The 20,493-nt window shown below is 38.9% G+C and overlaps 1 protein-coding gene across 3 annotated transcripts in view; it reads left to right on the forward strand.

Annotated features, from left to right (window-relative positions):
* Positions 1–1,038: 1,038 nt before the first annotated feature.
* Positions 1,039–20,493, forward strand: part of LOC114115282 (alcohol dehydrogenase 6-like) — a 29,411-nt gene continuing 9,956 nt past the window's right edge. For 2 of the 3 annotated variants that reach the window (XM_060416860.1, XM_027970862.2), the window contains exons 1-3: positions 1,039–1,148; positions 16,192–16,250; positions 18,232–18,333. In XM_060416860.1, the coding sequence (XP_060272843.1) occupies positions 16,233–16,250; positions 18,232–18,333 (120 nt within the window). In that variant the 5' untranslated portion in view covers positions 1,039–1,148; positions 16,192–16,232. The remainder of the gene's footprint in view (positions 1,149–16,191; positions 16,251–18,231; positions 18,334–20,493) is intronic. The other variant, XM_060416861.1, reaches the window with a different exon arrangement.

The following is a 20,493-nucleotide window of genomic DNA, read 5'->3' on the forward strand; positions in this document are numbered from 1 at the left end:
TAATCCTGGGAGAGGCAGTCTCTCCCTGGGTCTGCAAGGTCTCAAGATATCAAAGCATAAAGTATTAAAAAATGAAAAACATAATAAATACAATCAGTGAAAAATACTCAACTTCTTGAAACCTCCGTCCTCTCAAAGTTATAAAAATGAGGAAAATAATGCCTGTTTTTGCCCTACTCACAGTGATCACATAGTAAATGGGGTCTAGGCAGGGTGCCACTAGCATATTCTGCAACTACTTGACTACATTTCTCTCAAAATATAACTAAAGTGCAGAAATTTATTTTTGAGGTTGAGACATTAGGTTTGTGAAGGAGACATATCTAGAGCCTCAGAGGGAGGGAGTAGGTATGTGGTAGCTCAAATCATACTAGCTGGAGGGTAAGCTGCTGCAGGAAATTACGGGCGCCCTGGGCACAAAGGAGAGCTGCAGGCCAATGGTCTGTGATCATGGCAGTACTGAATCCACTCCAGCAGTCCCCTGTGGTCCATGTAGGGCTCATCTGCCATATTGGTAGTCTAGCTACTCTGAGTGTAACTGCATTCCACGATGAATTAAATTACCTTTCTTTTTTCAGGAAGCATTTAACAGGAGGCTTCCTGTGTGCTGTTTTGGATCTGTCAGAAATCTGTTCCTTATTAATTCCTGAATATTCAGGAATTAAGAGGAGAGGCAAGCCTCTCCCAGGGCTGAGGGATCCAGGCATTTCCTTCATTAGTCTTTCAATACGGTGACAAGTACCCTCTTCCATCTTGTGAACCATACGGTAAAAGTGATTGTTTGCAACTCTCTCGCTCTTTAATATGGATCGCCTATGTTTTGTAAGTCTGGAATTTTAATCTTTATTTTTGCTGAGAATAACTACAGTATATATGCCCACACCATGTTGATTAAAACACCTTGCTCCATTAGAGCTTGGGTCTCCGCATCTTTCTTTCATTCTCTCTCTCTCTCTCTCTATTTCTGGCTAATTTCCTGGAATGCCAACGCTGGCTGCGTAACCCAGGAAATATTAGCCTCTCTCCTTTCACTTTCTCATCATCGACTCCTCTGGCCCATTAAAGAACCTCAACAAGTGGCGACCAGAATAGGAGCTTGGTACATGTGGCGGATTCGGACAGAGTGACCCCAGGGCCTATTGAGGCCGGTAAGTACTAAGACACGGGTCAATCAGTTGGAACGCGCCCTCACTTTTCTACTTTACTTAAAGTTCAGTAACTTTCGGTTTCGTGCCAATGAGTAGACGCTTGCCTTCAAACAATAGTTTAACATAATCCCTGGTGCCTTGATAAAGACAGTTTTAACTTAGAAATTTGGCACCAGGTCAAAGAGAATGTTGAATAGCCATCAGACAGGGAAAAAAATATTCCGATAGATTTCTGGAAAAATTTTCCTACAAGCTCTGCCCTGGCTGCTCCAAATGCTTCTCCTGTGCCAACAGGTGTGAATCTAAAAGTCTCTCCTTTACTAGGACCTAATGAAATTACCGACTGGATGGACGTGAGTTTGAATGAACTCCAGGAGTTGGTGATGGACAGGGAGGCCTGGGGTGCTGTGATTCACGGGGTCACAAAGAGCCGGATAGGACTGAGCAACTGAACTGAATGAAATTTATGCTGATGTTTTAGCTAGATTAGAAACTGCTATTTCCCGTACTGTAATCGGAGAAAAAGATAAAAAGCAACTAGAGAAACTATTTGCTTATGAAAATGCAAGTCAGGAAAGTCAAAAGGCTATAGCTCCAATTCGTGAGACAGGGACTCTTATTGATTATATGAATGCTTGTTACAATCTAGGGGCTTCCCTGTTGGCTCAGAGGTTAAAGTGTCTGCCTGCAATGTGGGAGATGTGGGTTTGATTCCTGGGTTGGGAAGATCCCCTGGAGAAGGAAATGGCAACCCACTCCAGTATTCTTGCCTGGAGAACCCCATGGACGGAGGAGCCTGGTGGGCCACAGTCCACGAGGTCACAAAGAGTCGGACACGACCGAGAGACTTCATAATGGCAACCCACTCCAGTACTCTTGCCTGGAGAATCCCAGGGACGGCGGAGCCCAGTGGGCTGCCATCTATGGGGTCACACAGAGTCGGACACAACTGAAGCGACTTAGCAGCAGCAGCAGTTGCAATCTAAGATCAGAAACTCAAAAGATGTAAATGCTAGCTGAAACAATGGTTGCTGCCTTAAGAAAGGGAAATGAAGGATGCTTTACATGTGGAAATAAGAACCATTCAAAAGGGGACTGCCCTAAGAAAGCTAATTTTAAAAAACAACCCTCCAAAAATCTGCCCTGGCTACTGCTGATGTAGAAGAATGCATTGGGCCAAAGATTGTAAATGTAAATTTGACATTGAAAGAAAACCTATTCTGGAAAACTCCAAGCAGGGACCCCCCCAGGTCCCCTTCAACAAAAACCAGGGACAAATTCCATCTTTTCCCTGAAACCCTCAACATCTGGCAGTGCTGCCATAGATATACCAGCTTTGTTTTTAGATAATATGAAGTTAATGAGCTCTATTTAAATTCAAATTCATGTGAACTAAAAGATATTCAATATTAAATATAATGTTCATTTAAATATAAATATAATTTAAATGTAATTGTTTCCTAATCTAATTAAGTCATTAACATTATATAATATTTTCATTATGCCTAGGTTTAAGGTAAACTAAACTTGTCAACAAAAAGCTAAGTCTTTATATATATATATAAATATATAAATGAAATGAAAACTTTTAGATACACTCTATTAAAAATAATTATACTTTTATTAATCTATTATTATAGCCTAAGATAATCTCTTAGGATTGGTATAACTTAAATTTCTAGAGTTATACTAAACTAAATAATAAAAGTTTATTAAATAACTAGTCATTTCCAAATAAAATAAGATTTTAAAACGTTAATTACTGAACATTAACTTTCTCTTACAAAAAGTTTTTCTTACAGAAAAACTAAAGAGATTTTAAACTATTAATAAATATATTATATAATGTATGATATATTTATATGTATAGATATAAATATATAATAAATGTATATTATAATGGGATGTAATAAATATATTCACCAATCTATAAAATGATAATATGCAAGACACTTCATAGTTGCTAAAAAAAAGTAAGATATATGCTTTTAATAAAAAAATATAAGATATGGCAAATAAACTGATGAATACAAAAATATAAAAAAAGGTTTATGACAAATAAAAGAGAAATTACAGGTGACTAAGGAACTTATAGATACACAGCTAGAATTAAAGCATATTGAGGAATCTTGTTCTCCTTGGAACTCTCCTATTTTTGTTATAAAAAAGAAATCTAGCAAATGGTGTCTCCTAACAGACCTTACAAAAGTTAATACATCTATAAAACCTCTGGGTGCATTACAACCAGTAAATCTCCAATGACCCTAGGAAGAAGGTCCCATGGTTGGACTTGCTTCCATAGTGCCTACAACTGGAAACAAATCAAATTTCATTTTACAAAGATAATAAAATAGGGGGAGTTGTCAGGAAGCATTTAACAGGAGGCTTCCTGTGTGCTATTTTGAATCTATCAGGAATCCTCTGTTCCTTATTAATTTCTGAATATTCAGGAATTAAGCGGAGAGGCAAGCCTCTCCTGGGGCTTAGGGATCCAGGCATTTTCTTCATTAGTTTTTCAATACGGTGACAAGTACCCTCTTCCTTCTTGTGAACCATACGGTAAAAGTGATTGTTTACAACTCTCTCTAATGTGGATCGCCTATGTTTTGTAAGTCTGGAATTTTAATCTTTATTTTTGCTGAGAATAACTACAGTATATATGCCCACACCATGTTGATTAAAACACCTTTGCTCCATCAGAGCTTGGGTCCCCCTGTGTTTCCTTCTTTCTCTCTCTCTCTCTCTATTTCTGGCTGATTTCCTGGAACACAAAAGCCGGCTGTGTAACCTAGGAAATATTAGCCTCTCTCCTTTCACTTTCTCATCATCAACTCCAGACCATCAGGTTCTGGTCCATTAAAGGACCTCAATAGCTTTTGATGAGGAGGAAAAGAGTCAAAAAGTAAATGATTTGCTATCTCCATGAATGCTTTTTCCAATTTTATACATAAACAGGTCATTTGATTCTTTGATTAGATTTGCTTTTTTTTTTTTGGAAGCCATTTTATTATTGACGTTTCCTTCTACAGAATTTAAAACCAGAGATTCTATTTCTAAACTGATAACTGCTGCTGCTGCTAAGTCGCTTCACTTGTGTCTGACTCTGTACGACTCCATAGACAGCAGCCCACCCGGCTCCTCTGTCCCTGGGATTATCCAGGCAAGAATACTTGAGTGGGTTGCCATTTCTTTCTCCAGTGCATGAAAGTGAAAAGTGAAAGTGAAGTCGCTCAGTTGTGTCTGACTCTTAGCAATGGACTGTAGCCCACCGGACTCCTCCGTCCATATGATCCTCCAGGCAAGAATACTGGAGTGGGTTGCCATTTCCTTCTCCAAAACTGGTAACTGACTACTTTCTAAAAAATAAATTAACATAGATCTACTTATAACCTATATCTTGCCTTTTGCAAGAAATGAATAAGGCATTTGAATTGCTCCAAGATGAAAATTGGTATTTGTGTGTATGTGTGTATATTTGTGTAATGCATCTCTTTGTGATATCTTATACATATGACTCTTACATCCAAAATTTTATGAAAAATGAGAAGTCTCAGATCAAGTATAAAAGGGAGTGGTTGTAGGAAACCATGTAGATACAAGAGCTTTAAATCAGTTGTGAAGAACCCTTTAAGCAGTCATTTTGTGACCCTGAAGTCAAAGTAAAGGGATAGTCGGTCATGTCCAACTCTGTGCGACCCATGGACTGGAGCCTGCCAGGCTTCTCTCTCCATGGAATTCTCCAGGCAAGAATACTGGAGTGGGTTGGCATTCTTTCTCCAGGGGATCTTCCCAACCCAGGGATTAAACCCCAGTCTCTTGTACTGCAGACAGATTTTTTTATCACCTGAGCCACCAGGGAAGCCCATGTGACCCTAAGTGCCTTTGCCCATGCATCGCTGTTGTCATCTATAAAATGAGGATGATTCCTCCTCCCTTGAGAGTCAGGTATGAAGATCAAATGAGAAAATGAAAAGGAAAGACCAATGAAAGAATAAATACTACAAAATTATGTTATAGTAAAATTTTCTTTGTGATTTGAGTACTGATATAAGTTAAATTACAGTACAACTTAATTAGCAACCTACTTATCACTAACACAATTTTGAAATGATCTAAATTCCTCCAGAGAGTTATTTATTTACAAAGTACAATTTGTGCTGCTTTTACGGGTTTATTTTTAATCAATAGTTTACGATTTGATACTTCAGAAGTATTTCTCTTCAGCATACATTTACTAAACATTTAATAACAACACTGTGGTAAACATACTGGAAAAAGGGATAAAAGTAACGACTGCCTTCAAGTCACTGATGGTTCTGTATTATAAGATATTCACACAAAAAGAACTACAATATAGGGCTGGATGTGACATCTGCTCAGACAATCCAAAAGACTATAGATTCAAGACATAGAGACCTCACTTATGACTGGAAGACTGGGGAAGCCCTGTGAGAGCAGGTCACTCCCAAGTTGGGCCTTGGGAGACTGTATGACTACAACATGGACAATGGGTAAAAGACATTGTAGAAATTGGAACTGTGCATAAGAACCTGTAAAAGAGAAAAAAAAAAAAACTTCCAGATAGTAAGCAGGAAAAGAATTATTTTGCAAGGGGCAGATTGTGTTCGTATAAAGTAACGAGTGAGTTCAAAGGTCTTGACTGTAAAATATTGTCTGTGTAAACAAGAGTGCAAGAATGTTTACATTTAAAGAGAACTGGGTTTTCCTAGGATGCTGTATTCCCTTTCCTGAGTCTTACTATATGATATTGCTATGCAGTATCACCTAGTAGTGATTGATATAAACTAACAATAAGTTTGGTTGAAATTATTAAAGTGTGCTTGGTAGACTGACTAAAATCAGTCAGTTACAAAGCATCTGAAAAAGTGTTGGAGTGTTTGACTTTGAAGCCACTTTCTAGCTCTGTGAGTCCATCCGTGCATCTCTGTACATTGAGTGCAGAGCTGATGGGACTAGGGTTAAGGGTTCTGAAACAACATGACCCAAATAATTTTTATAGACTCTGAAACTGACCCTTAAATAGATCTCCTTTAAAATTCTTTAGCTGAATAGCTCACTCCTATCCACAGGCAATATTCAAATAAAAGTATCCTATTGGTCATTAGTAGTAAGAGAGTACCAAAATTCACCCGTCATTAGCCTAGAAAAACAATAGTTCCTACATTATTGATGGTGGACTGAAGCTTCATGTTGATAAGAAAAGATAAGCATACTGAGAATTTAAAACTTACATTCTTCTCCATTTGAAGCATGAGGCCAATGCAATGTTACATACAATGGTGCATCCAAGAAAATATAATCTGAAAATTAAATAACACATAGATTTTCAAGCATTTTAAATTTAGTGTTCTCTAAAAATTTCAAGACCAACGTCACCATATTGTGGGTGAAAATGCAAAAGTTGAATCTAATTTCTTGCTGTTGCTATTCAGTCACTAAGTTGTGTCTGACTTTTGCTACCCCAAAGACTGCAGCATGCCGGGCTTCCCTGTCCATCACTATCTCCCTGAGTTTGCTCAAACTCATGTCAACTGAGTCAGTGATGTTATCCAACGATCAAATCTTCTGTTGTCCCCTTCTCCTCCTGCCCTCAGTCTTTCCCAGTATAAGGATCTTTTCAATAAGTCAGCATCTGGTGGCAAAAAATTGGAGCTTCAGCTTCATATGTCTTTCCAATGAATACTCAGGGTTGATATCCTTTAAGATTAACTAGTTTGATCTCCTTGCTGTCCAAGGGACTCTCAAGAGTCTTCTCCAGCACAACAGTTTGAAAGCATCAATTCATTGGTACTCAGCATTGTTTATGGTACAAATCTCACATCTGTTCATGACTACTGGGAAAACCATAGCTTTGACAACGTGGACCTTCATCGGCAAAGGGATGTCTCTGCTTTTTAATATGATGTCTTAAGCCTGGCGTGCTGCAGTCCTTGGGGTCACAAAAGTCAGACACAACTTAGTGACTGGACAGCAACATCAACAAGAACAAGAAATAAGATTCACCTTTTCATTTTCACCTACAATATGGTGACGTTGGTCTTTAAATTTTTTGAGAACACTAAATTTAAAACGCTTGAAAATCTGAGTTATTTAACTTTCACTTTATATTTCCTTGCATATACCATTGTATGAAACATTGCATTAGCCTCATGCTTCAAATGGAGAAGAATGTAAGTTTTAAACCTAATATGGTGTCTAGGTTTGTTATCATATTAAATGTGAAATGGGAAAGACTAGAGATTTCTTCAAGAAAATTAGAGATATCAGGAGAACATTTCATGCAAAGATGGGCACAATAAAAGATACAAATGGCAAGGACCGAACAGAAGTAGAAAATATTAAGAAGAGGTGGCAAGAATACATAGAAGAACTGTACAAAAAAGGTCTTAATGACCCAGATAATCACGATGGTGTGAGCACTCACCTAGAGCCAGACATCATGGACAGTGAAGTCAAGTAGGCCTTAGGAAGCATCACTACAAACAAAGCTAGTGGAGGTGATGGAATTCCAGTTGAGCTATTTCAAATCCTAAAAGATGATGCTGTGAAAGTGCTGCGCTCAGTATGCCAGCAAATTTGGAAAACTCAGCAATGGCCACAGGACAGTTTTCATTCCAATCCCACAGAAAGGCAATGTCAAAGAATGTTCAAACTACCCCACAATTACACTCATCTCACACATTAGCAAAGTAATACTGAAAATTCTCTAAGCTAGGCTTCAACAGTATATGAACCAAGAACTGCCAGATGTTCACATTGGATTTAGAAAAGGTGGAGGAACAAGAGATCAAATTGCCAACATCCATAGAATCCTCAAAAAAAGCAAAAGAATTCGAGAAAAATATCTACGTCTGCTTCATTGACTATGCTAAAGCCTTTAACTGTGTGAATCACAACAAACTGTGGAAAATTCTTCAAGAGATGGGAATACCAGACCACCTGACCTGCCTCCTGAGAAATCTGTATGCAGGTCAAGAAGCAACAGTTAGAACTGGACATGGAACAACAGACTGGTTCCAAATCAGAAAAAGAGTACATCAAGTCTGTATATTGCCACCCTGCTTATTTAACTTATATGCAGAGTACATCTTGAGAGATGCCGGGCTGGATGAAACACAAGCTGGAATCAAGATTGCCGGGAGAAAGATCAATAACCTCAAATATGCAGCTGACACCATCCTTATGGCAGAAAGTGAAGAACTAAAGACCTTTTGTGAAGGTGAAAGAGGAGTGAAAACCTGTCTTAAAACTCAACATTCAAGAAATGAAGATCATGGCATCTGGTCCCATCACTTCATGGCAAATAGTTGGGGAAAAATGAAAACAGTGGCAAATTTTATTTTCTTGAGCTCCAAAATCACTGCGGATGGTGACAACAGCCATGAAATTAAAAGATGCTTATTCCTTGGAAGAAAAGCTATGACAAGCCTAGACAGCATATTAAGAAGCAGAGATATTACTTTCCTGACAAAAGCCCATCTAGTCAAAGCTATGGTTTTTCCAGTAGTCATGTGTGGATGTGAGGGTTGGATCATAAGGAAAGTTGAGTGCTGAAGAATTGATGCTTTTGAATTGTGGTGTTGGAGAAGACTCTTGAGAGTCTCTTGGTCTTCGAGGAGATTAAACCAGACAATCCTAAAGGAAATCAGTCCTGAATATCCATTGAAAAGACTGATGCTGAAGCTAAAGCACCAATACTTTGGCCCCTTGATGTAAAGAACTGACTCACTGGAAAAAAACCCTGATGCTGGAAAAGACTGGATTGCATCACCAACTCAATGGACATGAGCTTGAGCAAGCCCTGGGATTTGGTGATGGACAGGGAAGCCTGGCAAGCTGCAGTCCATGGGATCACACACAGTCGGACATGACTGAGCATTAGAACTGAACTGAACTGAGGTTTGTCATAGCTTTTCTTTCAAGGATCAAGTGTCCTTTAGTTTTGTGGCTGCAGTCACCATCCACAGTGATTTTGGAGACCGAGAAAATAAAATTTACCACTGTTTCCATTTTTTTCCTGATCGATTTGCCATGAAGAGATAGGACCAGATGCCATGATCTACTTTTTTTGAATGCTCAGTTTTAAGCCAGCTTTTTCACTCTCCTCTTTCACCTTCATCAAGAGGTCTTTAGTTCCTCTTCGCTTTCTACCATTAGGGTGGTATCATCTGCATATCTGAAGTTGTTGATATTTCTCCTGGCATCTTGGTTCCAGATTGTGATTCATCCAGCCCAGCATTTTGCATGATCTACTCCGCATATAAGATAAATAAGCAGGGTAACAATATACAGCCTTGATGAACTCCTTTCCCAATTTGGAACCATTCAGTTGTTCCATGTCCAGTTCTAACTGTTGCTTCTTGACCTGCATCCAGGTTTCTCAGGAGGCAGGTAAAGTGGTCTAGTAGTCCCATCTCTTGAAGAATTTTCCACAGCCTGTTGTGATCCACACAGTCAAAGGGTTTAGAGCAGACAATGAAGCAGAAGTAGATGTTTTTCTGAAATTCTCTTATTTTTTTTATGATCCAACAGATGTTGGCAATTTGATTTCTGGTTCATCTGGCTTTTCTAAATCAAGCTTATATGTCTGGAAGTTTTTGGATCGTGTACTGTTGAAGCCTAACTTGAAGGACTTTGAGAATTATATTCCTAGCATATGAAATGAGTACAATTGTGTGCGGTCATTTGAATATTCTTTGTCACTGCTCTTCTTTGGGATTGGATTGAAAACTGACCTTTTCCAGTCCTGCGGCCACTGCCGAGTTTTCCAAATTTGCTGGCATATTGAGTGCAGCACTTTCACAGCATCATCTTTTAGGATTTGAAATAGTTCAAATGGAATTTTGTCACCTCCACTAGCTTTGCTTGTAGTAAGGTTTCCTCAGACCCACTTGATTTCATATTCCAGAATGTCTGGCTCTAGGTGAGTGATCACACCATCATGGTTATTGGGTCATTAAGACCTTTTTGTATAGTTCTTCTATGTATTCATGTCACTTTTTCTTGATCTCTTCTACTTCTATTAGGTCCTTGCCATTTCTGTCCTTTATTGTGCCCATATTTGCATGAAATATTCCCTTGATATCTTTAATTTTCTTGAAGAGATCTCTAGTCATTCCCATTCTATTTTTTTCCCTCGTTTTGTTTAATCTGTTCACTTAAGAAGACTTTCTTATCTCTCCTTACTATTATTTGGAACTCTGCATTCAGAGGGATATATCTTTCTTTTTCTCTTTTCCCTTTCACTTCTCTTCTTTTCTCAGCTATTTGTAAGGCCTCCTCAGACAACCATTTTGCCTTCTTGCATTTCTTTTTCTTTGGGGTGATTTTGGTCCCTGCCTCCTATGCAATGTTATGAACCTCCATCCACAGTTCTTCAGGCAGTCTGTCTAACAGATCTAAGCCCTTGAATCTATTTGTCACTTTTACTGTATAATTATAAGGGATTTTATTTAGGTCATACTGAATTTAAGTTTCCCCTACTTTCTTCAGTTTAAGCCTGAATTTTGCAAAAATAAGTTCATGATCTGAGCCATGGTCAGCTCCTGGTCTTACTTTTGCTGACTGTATAGAGTTTCTCCACCTTTAGCTGCAAAGAATATAGTCAGTCTGATTTCAGTACTGACCATCTGGGATGTCCATGTGCAGAGTCATCTCTTCTGTTGTTGGAAGAGGGTGTTTGTTATGATCAGTGTGTTCTCCTGGCAAAATTCTGTTAGCCTTTGCCCTGCTTCATTTTGTACTCCAAGATCAAACTTGCCTGTTACTCCAGGTTATCTCTGGACTTCCTACATTTGCATTCCAATCCCCTGTGATGAAAAGGGCATATATTTTTGGTGTTAGTTCTAGAAGGTCTTGTAGGCCTTCATAGAACTGTTCTACTTCAGCTTCTTCGGCATTAGTGGTTGGGGCATAGGTTTGGATTACTGTGATATTGAATGCTTTGCCTTGGAAATGAACGGAGATGAAATAGGCATTGATGCTAATTTGATGGAGAACATGCTATTACTGCTGAAGTGGCCACATTCGCAGAGTTTATAAGCACATAAAAAGGTCAGAAAATTTGCCATTTCTGTTCTTCACATTAAATATGACAAACAGATAGTAGCTATAAAGAATCCATAGGTATTAATTTAATACAGTCATCTTACCTACCTTGAAACCTTATTTCAGAATTTCATTTCAGAAAAATGGTAGTTTTTCCCCAGCTTATTCACAAAGTCCTCAAGCAATTTACAGTACTTATTTGGAGTATGAGGAAATGTTACTTTTCTTTACATTTTCTTTTTTGAAATTGGCTTAATAATTATCTATGATTTAGCAACATCAGACTTTGGCAATAAACATTAAAGTAAATAACATTACTCTTTGTAGTATTAACAGTGCATGTGCTAATAGAAAAAAAAAAAAAACAGACTGCAAAGAAACTGACATGAATCTTTATGAGAAAAATCAAATACAGACCAAGCTCTGGTTGTTATACAGATTCCTGGACTAGAATATCATTAACCTTTCCCAATCTCACTATCAGAAGCCATTTATAGAACCTTTCTGCAAAGGGACCTATTGAACTTAGCTTTGTTCGGGTATGGGCAGAGGTAATTTCTGAGATTATTTGGCTGTCACCTCCATTCATTGGGGAAGAAAATCAAGGACAAAGGAGCTCAGTGTAGAGACTTACCAGAATCCCATAGCCAATTGCCAGCTGAGTAAATTTGGCATTCTCACCACTCCTTTCTCTACATGAATCTTTCATGTTAACCTCACATCTTTCATTTCATTCCTTGTGCCTCAATTACATTGAACTTTTTTCAGTCTTTCCCCAGTTCCTGTTCTTCAAAAGATATCAGAGTCCTTGTGTGTGAGCCTTCACATTCAGCCATACCCAAACCCCATCCACACCAAACTCTGTGTTCCTAACTCCCAGCCATTGTCCAAATCTCATTATAGCAAGACCTTTCAGTTCAGTTCAGTTCAGTCACTCAGTTGTTCCCAACTCTTTAATCCTGTGAATCGCAGCACACCAGGCCTCACTGTCCAACACCAACTAGTGGAATTCACAAAAACTCAAGTCCATAGAGTCAGTGATGACATCCAGACATCTCATCCTCTGTAGTCCCCTTCTCCTCCTGTCCGCAATCCCTTCCAGCATCAGGGTCTTTTCCAGTGAGTCAGTTCTTCGCATGAGCTGGCCAAAGTACTGGAGTTACAGCTTCAGCATCAGACTTCCAATGAACACCCAGGACTAATCTCCTTTAGAATGGACTGGTTGGATCTCCTTGCAGTACAAGGGACACTCAAGAGTCTTCTCCAACACCACAGTTCAAAAGCATCAATTCTTCAGGGCTCAGCCTTCTTCACAGTCCAGCTTTCACATCCATACATGACCACTGGAAAAACCATAGCCTTGACTAGATGGACGTTGGCAAAGTAATGTCTCTGCTTTTTAATATGCTATCTATGTTGCTCATAACTTTCCTTCCAAGGAGCAAGTGTCTTTTAATTTCATGGCTGTAATCACCATCTGCAGTGATTTTGGAGCCCCCCAAAATAAAGTCTGACACTGTTTCCACTGTTTCCCCATCTATTTGCCATAAAGTGATGGGACCAGATGCCATGATCTTCGTTTTCTGAATGTTGAGCTTTAGGCCAGCTTTTTCACTCTCCTCTTTCACTTTCATCAAGAGGCTTTTTCGTTCCTCTTCACTTTCTGCCATAAGGGTGGTGTCATCTGCATATCTGAGGTTATTGATATTTCTCCTGGCAATCTTGATTCCAGCTTGTGCTTCCTCCAGTCCAACGTTTCTCATGATGTACTCTGCATAGAAGTTAAGTAAGCAGGGTGACAATATACAGCTTTGACCTACTCCTTTTCCTATTTGGAACTAGTCTGTTGTTCTATGTCCAGTTCTAACTGCTGCTTCCTGACCTGCATATAGATTTCTCAAGAGGCAGGTCAGGTGGTTTGGTATTCCCATCTCTTGAAGAATTTTCCACAGTTTATTGGGATCTACACAGTCAAAGGCTTTGGCATAGTCAATAAAGCAGAAATAGATGTTTTTCTGGAACTCTCTTGCATTTTCAATCCAGCGGATGTTGGCAATTTGATCTCTGGTTCTTCTGCCTTTTCTAAATTCAGCTTGAACATCTGGAAGTTCACGGTTCACGTATTGCTGAAGCCTGGCTTGAAGAATTTTAAGCATTACTTAACTAACATGTGAGATGAGTGCAATTATGTGGTAGTTTGAGCATTCTTTGGCATTGCCTTTCTTTGGGATTGGAATGAAAACTGACCTTTTCCAGTCCTGTGGCCACTGCTGAGTTTTCCAAATTTGCTGGCGTATTGAGTGCAGCACTTTCACAGCAGCATCTTTTAGGATTTGAAACAGCTCAACTTGAATTCCATCGCCTCCACTAGCTTTGTTCACAGTGATGCTTCCTAAGTCCCACTTGACTTCACATTCCAGGATGTCTGGCTCTAGGTGAGTGATCTCACCATTGTGATTATCTGGTCATGAAGATCTTTTTTGTACAGTTCTTCTGTGTATTCTTGCCACCTCTTCTTAATATCTTCTGCTTCTGTTAGGTCCAGACGATTTCTGTCATTTATCGAGCCCATCTTTGCATGAAATATTCCCTTAATATCTCTAATTTTCTTGAAGAGATCTCTAGTCTTTCCCATTCTGTTCTTTTGCTCTCTTTCTGTGCATTGATCGCTGAGGAAGTCTTTCTTATCTCTCCTTGCTATTCTTTCGAACTCTGCATTCAAATGGGAATATCTTTCCTTTTCACCTTTGCTTTTCACTTCTCTTCTTTTCACAGCTATTTGTAAGGCCTCCCCAGACAGCCATTTTGCTTTTTTGACTTTCTTTTCCATAGGGATGGTCATGATCCCTATCTCCTGTACAATGATACAAAACTCATCCATAGTGATGCCTGAAGCATCACTTCAGGCACTCTGTCTATCAGATCTACTGCCTTAAATCTATTTCTCACTTCCACTGTATAATCATAAGGGATTTGATTTAGGTCATACCTGAATGGTCTAGTGGTTTTCCTTACTTTCTTCAATTTAAGTCTGAATTTGGCAATAAAGAGTTCATGATCTGAGCCACAGTCAGTTCCCAGTCTTGTTTTTGCTGACTGTATAGAGCTTCTCCATCTTTGTCTGCAAAGAATATAATCAATCTGATTTCGCTGTTGACCATCTGGTGATGTCCATGTGTAGAGTCTTCTCTTGTGTTGTTGGAAGAGGGTGTTTGCTATGACCAGTGCATTCTCTTGGCAAAACTCTATGAGCCTTAGGCTCCCAGAAATATAGATTACATATACTTCCTCTCTGTTTCTATTGCATCCTCTACTTCCTCCATTATACCATGTGAAAAACTGTATTGTAATTGTCTGATTTTTTGTTCACACTATGAGACTGTGGACTCTGAATATCATGTACATCATCATTACCCCAGCACCAAATGAATGCCTGAAATATAAGAGTGGCTTCTGACAAAGAAAAACAGAAAAAAAGACACAAATTATCAATAATAAGGAATCAAACAGAGTATATTACTACAGACACTGCAAACATCAAAAGAATAATAAGGGAATACAAACAGTTCTGTGGCTCAGCTGGTAAAGAATACACCTGCAATGAGGGAGACATGGGTTCCATCCCTGGCTTGGGAAGATGCCCTGAAGAAGGGAAAAGCTACCTACCTCAGTATCCTGGCCTGGAAAATTCCATGGAATATATAGTCCATGGGGTCTCAAAGAGTCAGACACGACTGAGCAGCTTGCACTTTCACACTTCATTAGCAATTTTATACACAGAAATTTGACAAATTAGATGAAATGGAGTAATTGCTCAAAGACTGCAGACTAACATACAAAACAGATCATTTACATATTCTTGCCTGAAAATCCTCTGGACAGAGGAGCCTGGTGGGCTAGAATCCATGGGCTTGCAAGAGTCAGACACAACTTAGAGACTAAACCAAACCAACCAACCAACAAATACAAAGGTAATTAAATTCACAATTTTAAACATCCCAAAATAGAAATCTCTAGGCCCAGATGGTCTCATTAAAGAATTCAATCAAACATTTAAGGAATTAATATCAATTCTATACCATCTCTCCCAGAAAATAGAAGATGAGGAAATAATTTTATGATATTATTATTACTATGAAACCAAAATCAGACAAAGACAGTGCAAAGAAAGAAAACTAATACACCAAGTAGAATTTGTTCCAGATATGTAAAGCTCGTTCTGTATTTGAAAATTAATCAATATAATCCACTGTAATCTCACAGGCTAAATAAGAAGATCATGTGCTCATTTTATAACACAGAAAGAGCATTTAATCTTCTTCTCTTCCCTTCTAGCTAAAACCTGCCTACTGGTTTACCTTTCATTGGGAATGTATTTCCTTTTCCTCATGTTCATCAGGGTCCTGGTCAAGTCTCTTAATCCACATGCAGAGATTTGCTCAAATTTGCTTCTTACCCAAATTGGTTTCCATTTCTCTGAGTAACCAGCTCAGCATACCAAGAGGTGAGGAGCTTATGCTAAACTCCTAGATAAAACTAGTTAGTAACATCCTAATTCCTCAACAATGGGACACATGCTTGGAAAACCAATGGATTACTCAAATTTAGACTCATAGATACCATATCTGCATTGGAAAAACAACACAGACACAATTTTATACATGTTAACAGAAATTTTAAATTTGGACATTTAGAAGACCAAATTTAAAATTCAACAGAATGGATACTAAGAGGGGAACCTCATGACTAAGAGGAGAAAAACTTTGCACAATTCTACCTTTTGTGCTTTTGCACTGAGCTAAATCTTTTTCATATTATAATTAGGAACTTCCATCAAGGATCAGGAAAATCTGTTTCCAGTTATGAGGTGTATTAATTACCTAATACACAAAGGTCAGGACTCAGCCTCTTGATCAAACAGTGACCTCTGCTCCCTTGGACTTTGAAAGTTGTAACCAGAATCTCCTTTTCTCAGCATATTCATCTGTGGCCAGAAGAACATAAGAGAAAATCAGCATGAGTACTACAGGGAAAGTAAGTATAGTATTCTTTCTATGTCATATCATAAATGTGTCAACCTGTGTGCTTGTCTACTTACCAACACCTGGAGAAGGACATGGCAACCCACTCCAGTGTTCTTGCCTGGAGAATCCCAGGGACTGCAGAGCCTGGTGGGCTGCCATCTATGGGGTCGCACAGAGTCGGACACGACTGAAGCGACTTAGCAGCATTACTCAACTACTCTCTATACTCCTAAAGGTGGAAGACAATCTTAATCTTAATATCTCTCCTTCTCGTTCCCCTTTTCTTTTATTCCTTTTATGTGCCTTGCCTTTCTTCAGTTTTTTTTTTCATTTCTTTAATAGGCAATATATCAAGCTGTATATCAAACTTTCCAAAGTTAAAGATATATCCCCTCCTTAAAGGATCTCATAGAGAGACATAGTAATTATGAAAGAGAGTCCAAAGGTAGTGAAAAAGAGAGGGGCATCGCCCCTAATCTTGCCTGGCTTCCCAGAGAAAGAGACATATAAGAGAAAACTTGCAGATGTAAGAATTCACCAGGTAAAGGAGGAGACAGTTGTGCAGGTAGACGAAACATGAGGAGAAACAGAAGAAAATTATCCAGAATTTTTCTGTTGTTCCTGAGGGCAGGTTGGAAGACTGACAGAAAGATCATGGAAAGCTTTGTAGACCATGTCAACAGATCCTGACAAACAATTGGTGACAATATCTTTTTTAGATAGAGAATTAGCATGATAAGTATTATAATTCAGGGCTTCCCTGTGGCTCAGACAGTAAAGAATCTGCCTGTAATTGGGAGACCTGGGTTCAATTCAGGTCTGGGTTAGGAAGATCCCTGGAGTGGGGCATGGCAACCCACTCCAGTATTCTTGCCTGGAGAATCCCCATGGACAGAGGAGCCTAATGGGCTACAGTCCATGGGGTCACAAAGAGTCAGATAGAACTGAACGGCTAAGCACAGCAATGCTATAAAAGATGGACTTCAAGGTGATGAACCAAGCCAGGTGAAAGACAATGAGGACTGGACCACACAGTAGCAGCAGAAATGGAGAAGAGGGGTCAGATTACAGAAATTTTTAGATTGTGGAGGTTGAGGGAAAGAGACAAATCAAGGCTCTTTCCAGGTTTATTTCTTGTATTATTGAATAGATTACATGGCAACTCACTGAAACAGAGAAAGCAGAGGAAAGAACAAATGGTGTGCTGTGTCCACCACTGGTCAAGGGAAGGGGGGTGGTGGAAGAAAGAAATAACAGTGTCTTCATGTTTTATCATGTTGAATTTGAGATGCCTGTAGGACAGTCCAACAGGTCGCAAAGAATTGGACATGACTGAGCAACTAAGCACAGTACAATCAAATAGCCAATGAATAGAATCTAAAGCTTAGTAACAAGTCTGTTACAAAGATCGTCTATATAAAAGTAATAATTGATTCTATATAAACTAGGTGAAACCACATAGGATAATAATTTATAGTGAGAACGATGATGGGCTGAAATCAGAACCCTTGAAGGACTACCTTACCACCAACAACCTCTTCAATCTCAGTCTGCCAGTGACCACCACCATTTGATGAAATGCCACAACTAGATGGTCTCCATTCCTGCCTGCACCCCAAAACTGATTCTCCCCCATACCTAGGATCACAAATAACTCACACTGCAATGTCATTTCTACCCTGAAACTGAACAACTTCGTTCATCATAAGATCAAAAGTGTGACATCTATCCTCTTGGTTGTGTGGCAGTATGTAAATACAGTTAGAACTGCAAGACTGATTTGAATACAGAGACTGATGATACAGGAAGAGTTGAGGTCAAGAGGCTACATTCTGCGTATATTTAAGCAATGATCGCTTCCTTTTTTTTTTTTAATCTAGGCTTGAGTGTGAAAGAATTGGATTCAACCTTCTAATAATCATTAATATAGGAATTCTCTAACTCCCAAGCCTAAGGAGTTTCCCTTTCTGCCTCCATATTCTTCTTCCCAGGTTATCAGGTGCAGAGCAGCCATAGTCTGGAAGCCTGGTGGATCATTTTCCATTGAGGAGGTAGAAGTGGCTCCACCAAAGGCAAAAGAAGTTCGCATAAAGGTAAAAAAAAAAAAAAAAAAAAAAAACCACACAATATTTCCACATCAAAACTCAGAGCTGTTCACTGTAGGTTATACATTCTCTTCACAATGTTCAATTCAGAAAGAAAACTATACGCTCTCCTATTTCTTTTTTATTAAACATTTCCATTAGTCTTCAAATCCAAACAGAGAAGCAGTTAGGAAGGTATAGCATAGGCTACACACCCAATGGACACTTATTTGTAACTACTACTAATTAAAAGAAGTTTCTACCCACAAACCATACTTTAATCTGTACTTTCAATTTTCTTTATGATATTCTTCATGATATTTAAGTTACCTTGAAACAGTCCTCCCCCTATATCTGCAGGGGATTTGTACCCCAACTCCATACCAAAATCCTAGGAGGCTCAAGTTCCTTATATAAAATTGTGTGGTATTTGCATATAACTTACACACATTCTCCTGTATATTTTAAATCACCTCTGCTAAGTCACTTCAGTTGTGTCCAACTCTTTGTGACCCTGTGGACTATAGTCCACCAGTCTCCTCTGTCCATAGGATTCTCCATGTAAGAATACTGGAATGGGTTGTCGTGCCCTCCTCCAGGGGATCTTTCTGACCCAGGGGTCAAACCCACGTCTCTTACATCTCCTGCATTGACAGAGGGTTCTTTACCACTAGCGCCTAGGTTACTTTAAAATACCTAATACAAGATAAATGCTATACAAATTGTTGTAAATACAATGTAAATGATATGTAAGTAGTTGCCAGCATGCAGCAAATTCAAGTTTTGTTTGGGCGACTTTCTGGATTTTTTAAAAATAATTTCAATCCCTTATTGGTTGAATCCATGGACGAAAAACACATGGATAACAAGGCTTGACTGTATGTTTTATGAAATTTTGTTTGATTATAGATAAATCAAGACTCAGTCTTTGGAATTCAGGTTAGAGCTGGAAGAGCCTTACAGATACCTGTTATTTTAAAAATAAGATTGAAATCAATAATGTATAAGACTGTTCTAGCAGTTAAATAAGAACAGAGACTTCAACTGCTTTTCTCAACCTTGCTTATATGTCTGGAATCATTTGGGAGCTCTGGGAAATGCTGAAAACTCAATCCCACCCTTAGCCATTTTGAATTTATGATTTATCTGGTGTGGAGTGCAGTCTGATTGGACTTCCCAAGGGGCACTAGTGGTAAAGAATACTCCTGCCAATAGGAGACCTGGGTTTGATCCCTGGGTTGGGAAGATTCCCTGGAGGAGGGCATGGCAATCCACTCAGTATTCTTGCCTGGAGAATCCCCTGGACAGAGGAGTTTGGCAGGCTACAGTCCATAGGGTTACAAAGAGTTGGACACGACTGAAGCAGCTTAGCATGCACACAGGCTGATCATTAGAGTTTTTAAATCTCCCCTAGGTGGTTCTAATAAGAGGCTACCAGCCCAGAAGGTAGCTCACCTGACTTCTAGTTCAGTTTCTTTTGAATTTTCACTATTTAATGTTAGTAATGATGAATAAATATTATTTATTAATGGATCACAGAGAGATCATCATTTTCTAAGTTACCTTGCCAGTGCAATCCATGCCCTCTTTTCAAAAAGTCATCTCTGGCTTATATAATCCATGAAGTGCACAGAAAATCATTTGGCCATCTCTACGCACTCTCCAAGCACAGGATCACAACTCATACAGAGAGATGTGAACACCAACTCAAGGACATCCAGCCATTATCTGATAAGCTACAAATCTGAATCTCTCACTCAAGAATTTGAACAAGATATAGAGAGTCTGAGCAAGACAGGGAATGGAGGGAACTAGAGAGGCTGGAGGGGCTCAGGGCTGGCAGTCATTTTTAACCATGTAATCATATGAATAAGAGAAAGCCTGTCTTCAGAGAATGATTGATAGGAAAATGCAGCTATACACACACTAAGTCAAAGTAGACAGATGAAGACAAAGGCTGCTTGATGGATTTCTAGATCCATTAATTCTAACTGCACTGCTTACGGTCCAGGTTACAAGCAATTTTATGATACCCTTCAAATTATCCCCCTTTTACGTGGTCAAATGTCAATAGATTCCAATTCTTGACTTAGCCATGTGTGTGTATGTGTGTGTGTGTGTGTGTGTGTGTGTGTACGCACTGCATTCCAACCCCATAACAATTTTAGA

This window comes from Ovis aries, chromosome 6, assembly GCF_016772045.2.
Source record: "Ovis aries strain OAR_USU_Benz2616 breed Rambouillet chromosome 6, ARS-UI_Ramb_v3.0, whole genome shotgun sequence".
NCBI lineage: Eukaryota > Metazoa > Chordata > Mammalia > Artiodactyla > Bovidae > Ovis > Ovis aries.